General features: G+C 39.5%; 1 protein-coding gene across 1 annotated transcript; it reads left to right on the forward strand.

Annotated features, from left to right (window-relative positions):
• Nucleotides 1-228: 228 nt before the first annotated feature.
• Nucleotides 229-3,268, forward strand: LOC132279712 (cytochrome P450 CYP82D47-like). Its single transcript, XM_059781742.1, has 2 exons — nucleotides 229-1,325; nucleotides 2,155-3,268. Exons 1-2 carry the CDS (start codon nucleotides 351-353, stop codon nucleotides 2,776-2,778), a joined length of 1,599 nt encoding a protein of 532 aa, XP_059637725.1. The 5' UTR covers nucleotides 229-350; the 3' UTR covers nucleotides 2,779-3,268.
• Nucleotides 3,269-3,537: the final 269 nt, after the last annotated feature.

Raw genomic sequence — 3,537 nt, forward strand, 5'->3', positions numbered from 1 at the left:
TGAGGTGATGAAGTTGGTTGCGATATTGGGGTTTACTTTATCCTCTTCGTCAGTTGAATAATAATATCTCTATATCCTCAAGTTGGAGAAGAATGGTGCTGGGTCAACCCTAGGTTATTTTTTCCCCATCAATAATGATTTAAAAACCAACCCACCTAACTTCTGTTTTATTTTTAATTTTTATAATTATTATTTAAAAAAAAACTAAAAATCAACTCACCAGCCACTCTCACTTTGAACTCTCAATCTGTAGATGACGTGCATCATTTATCACTTGTTTCTATTTCATTGCCTTTGCTTATATATATAAGAATTCTCAAAACAATTTAAACACAGAAAAATCAACAACAATGGAGTACCTCCTCCCAATACTCCAAACAAATGCTATGTCTGCTATATATCCATTTCTTCTTTGTCTTCTTTGCTTTGTGCTATGGATGTCAAGAGTTGGTCACAGAAACACAGCTAGTAAGAAAAGAGTAGCACCGGAAGCTGCAGGTGCGTGGCCTTTGATCGGTCACCTCCATTTATTAGGAGGGTCTCAACTGCAACACATAATCCTTGGAACCCTGGCAGACGAACACGGACCGATCTTCGGAATCCGGCTCGGAGTGCATCGAGCTTTGGTGGTTAGTACTTGGGAATTGGCTAAAGAATGCTTCACCACCAATAATAGAGCCTTCTCTTCCCGTCCAAAAGGCGTAGCAATGGAGCACATGGGCTATAACTATGCCATGTTCGGGTTTAGCCCTATCGGTCCATACTGGCGCAAAATGCGAAGGATTACAACAGCCGAACTTCTCTCGAACCACCGGCTCGTGATGCTCAATCGAGTCTGTGAAACCGAGGTGAAGGCATCAATCAAAGAGTTGTACAAGTTGTGGGTCAAGAACAAGACTGCTTCAGATGAAGTGTTGGTGGAGATGAGGAAATGGTTCGCGGACATTAGCCTAAATCTCACTGTCAGGATTGTTGCAGGGAAGCGATATGTAGAGACAAACACCATGGCTTCGTCGGATGGGGATCGGTTACACAAGGCATTAAGGGAATTCTTTGAATTGATGGGGGTTTTTACAGTGTCTGATGCACTTCCTTTTTTGAGGTGGTTGGATTTGGGAGGATATGAGAAGGCCATGAAGAAGACAGCTAAAGAACTGGACAGCTTTTTGCAGAGGTGGCTTGAGGAACATAAACAAAAAGTTTCCGCTGGGGCAAAGAGTGAGCAAGACGACTTCATGGATTTGATGCTGTCAATTCTTGATGATGATGGCGCCTTGGATGAGTCCATTTTCGATGTTGATACTATCAGCAAAGCTACATGTTTGGTAGGTGGTACTTCTCTGGACAATTTGATTGATTGAGAAAATATAACATGATTTTGATCAAAACCAACTTCTGGAATAAAAAGATTTTGATCGAAACTCACTCACTCCAGACAGTAATTAAGGAAAAAAGGGCATGTGAGTAGAATGCGCATTCATACTTGTAATCCTAGGATTAATTAAAAATATAGTTATGTTAAGAAATTACAATTTTTCTAATTAAATATTAATTGTAAAATGACTATTATGGATAGTATCTTTTAAAAAAATATTTAATTAATTTTTTTAATCTCATAAACTTTGATTGCCACATAGGGCGTTTTCCACCTCCATCACCACCACCTCCATTGCCGCCGCCGCCGCCGCCGCCGCCGCCGCCGCCACCACCTACCCTGGCGGCAGTGGCAGTGACGGTGACAGCGGTGGAGGCCGGCGACTATGGAGGTTGCGGCATTGCCAGTGGTGGCGGTGGTGGTGGCAATGGTGGATGTGGTCCATTCTCTTTCTCTTTCATATTTTTTATATTGGGTTATATGATTTGCTGATTTTACTTGTCTTTGAATTCATCTTTATGTGCACATATACAAATAAACATATTTTGAGAGTACAACTTCTTTTTGTAATTGGATTATTCAGTAAGTAGTTATTTTATAGACATAAATTAATTGTAAGGTTGAGAAGGGGACGATTATGCGTTAATTAAAAAAGAATATTAATCTTTTTAGTTTTTAGAAACAATTCTTTATAGTAATTCCACAATTAATAGTTAATTAACATAACTATCTCTTCAATTAGCCCAATTAATCTAATACATGGTTCAACCATTTTGCAGACTCTCTTCCTTGGTGCCACTGATTCAATATCAGTTACGTTAACATGGGCCCTTTCTTTGCTACTCAACAACCCTCATGCACTAAAAAAGGCACAAGAGGAGTTAGACATCCATGTTGGTAGAGAAAGACAAGTGACTGAATCAGACATAAATAACCTGGTTTACCTCCAAGCCATACTCAAAGAAACACTACGTCTATACCCGGCTGGACAACTCTTGGCGCCACGCGAGGCCATAGAGGACTGCATTTTGGGTGGCTACCATGTTCGCGCAGGCACACGCCTCATTGTAAATCTTTGGAAAATTCATCATGATCCTCGTGTGTGGTCGGATCCTTTTGAGTTCGTGCCGGAAAGGTTCCTCACAACTCATAAAGAGCTTGATGTTAGAGGTCAACACTTCGAATTGATTCCATTTGGTAGCGGGAGAAGAGTGTGCCCTGGAGTCTCTTTTGCACTTCAGATTACGCAGCTTACGCTCGCTAGTTTGCTACATGGGTTTGTGGTTGCTACTCCAGTGGATGAACCAGTTGATATGAGTGAGAGCTTTGGACTCTCTAACCCCAAAGCTACACCACTTGAAGTCCTCATCACTCCTCGCTTGTCAGCTGAACTATATGGATAAAGTAGGATTAAAATCCTCTCTCCTATGCTACAGTGCATCAGTCCCAACTAGTGAGGACAATGTTGGAATGCACGTTATGAAAATATTGAGATGCAAGGTCAAAAGTCACAATATTTTCGTAACGTGTATCACTAATTCTACTCACCCATTATGACCGATGCATTGTAGCATAGTAGATGATTTTAATCCGGATAAAATATGTCGGACCCTGTTGAAAATTAAACTTGATTATGTGCTTTTTACTGTTTTTGTGAATGTTACAAGTCCTTTAATATGGTGTGTTAACTGCGTGTTAGTGGGAGTTTGTATTTGTGTTAGTGGAAGACATAAGAGTTAAGTCTACTAAATACTATTTTAGTGGGATTAGTGGGAGTAATTGGGTATTGAAATGTAATTGGTTACATATATTTTAGAGCCTATATAAACTCATATACTATACCTATTTTATGGGTAGAGAAAATAAGTTGAATAAAAGAATAAGATGAAATAGTATGAGAAGAATATAATATGTTTCTAAGTGTTCATTTTCTCAATTCCTCTTCCATATTATTGAGTTGTGTGTGTCTCTAGCCTAGCCACGTACTATTTCCAATAAAGTGGTATTAGAGAAAAAACCAACTAAGTGGTATCAGAGAAAAAGCTAACAAAGTGGTATTAGAGTAAAGTCAGAAAGTGGTATCAGAGCCAGGTTCCAACATAGCAGAGTTAGAGCTAGCTTTCATATCAGAACCAGATTTCATGTTTAGAGCCTAGAAGATC

Source organism: Cornus florida, unplaced genomic scaffold (assembly GCF_030987335.1).
Source record: "Cornus florida cultivar Cherokee Brave unplaced genomic scaffold, ASM3098733v1 CherokeeBrave_3.0.0_Hap2_Chr10, whole genome shotgun sequence".
Lineage (NCBI taxonomy): Eukaryota > Viridiplantae > Streptophyta > Magnoliopsida > Cornales > Cornaceae > Cornus > Cornus florida.

Coding starts and splice junctions, on each gene's coding strand:
- LOC132279712 (XM_059781742.1), top strand. CDS start 351: ATGGAGTACCTCCTCCCAATACTCCAAACAAATGCTATGTCTGCTATA. Junction 1,326..2,154: donor TCAGCAAAGCTACATGTTTG/GTAGGTGGTACT, acceptor ACCATTTTGCAG/ACTCTCTTCCTTGGTGCCAC.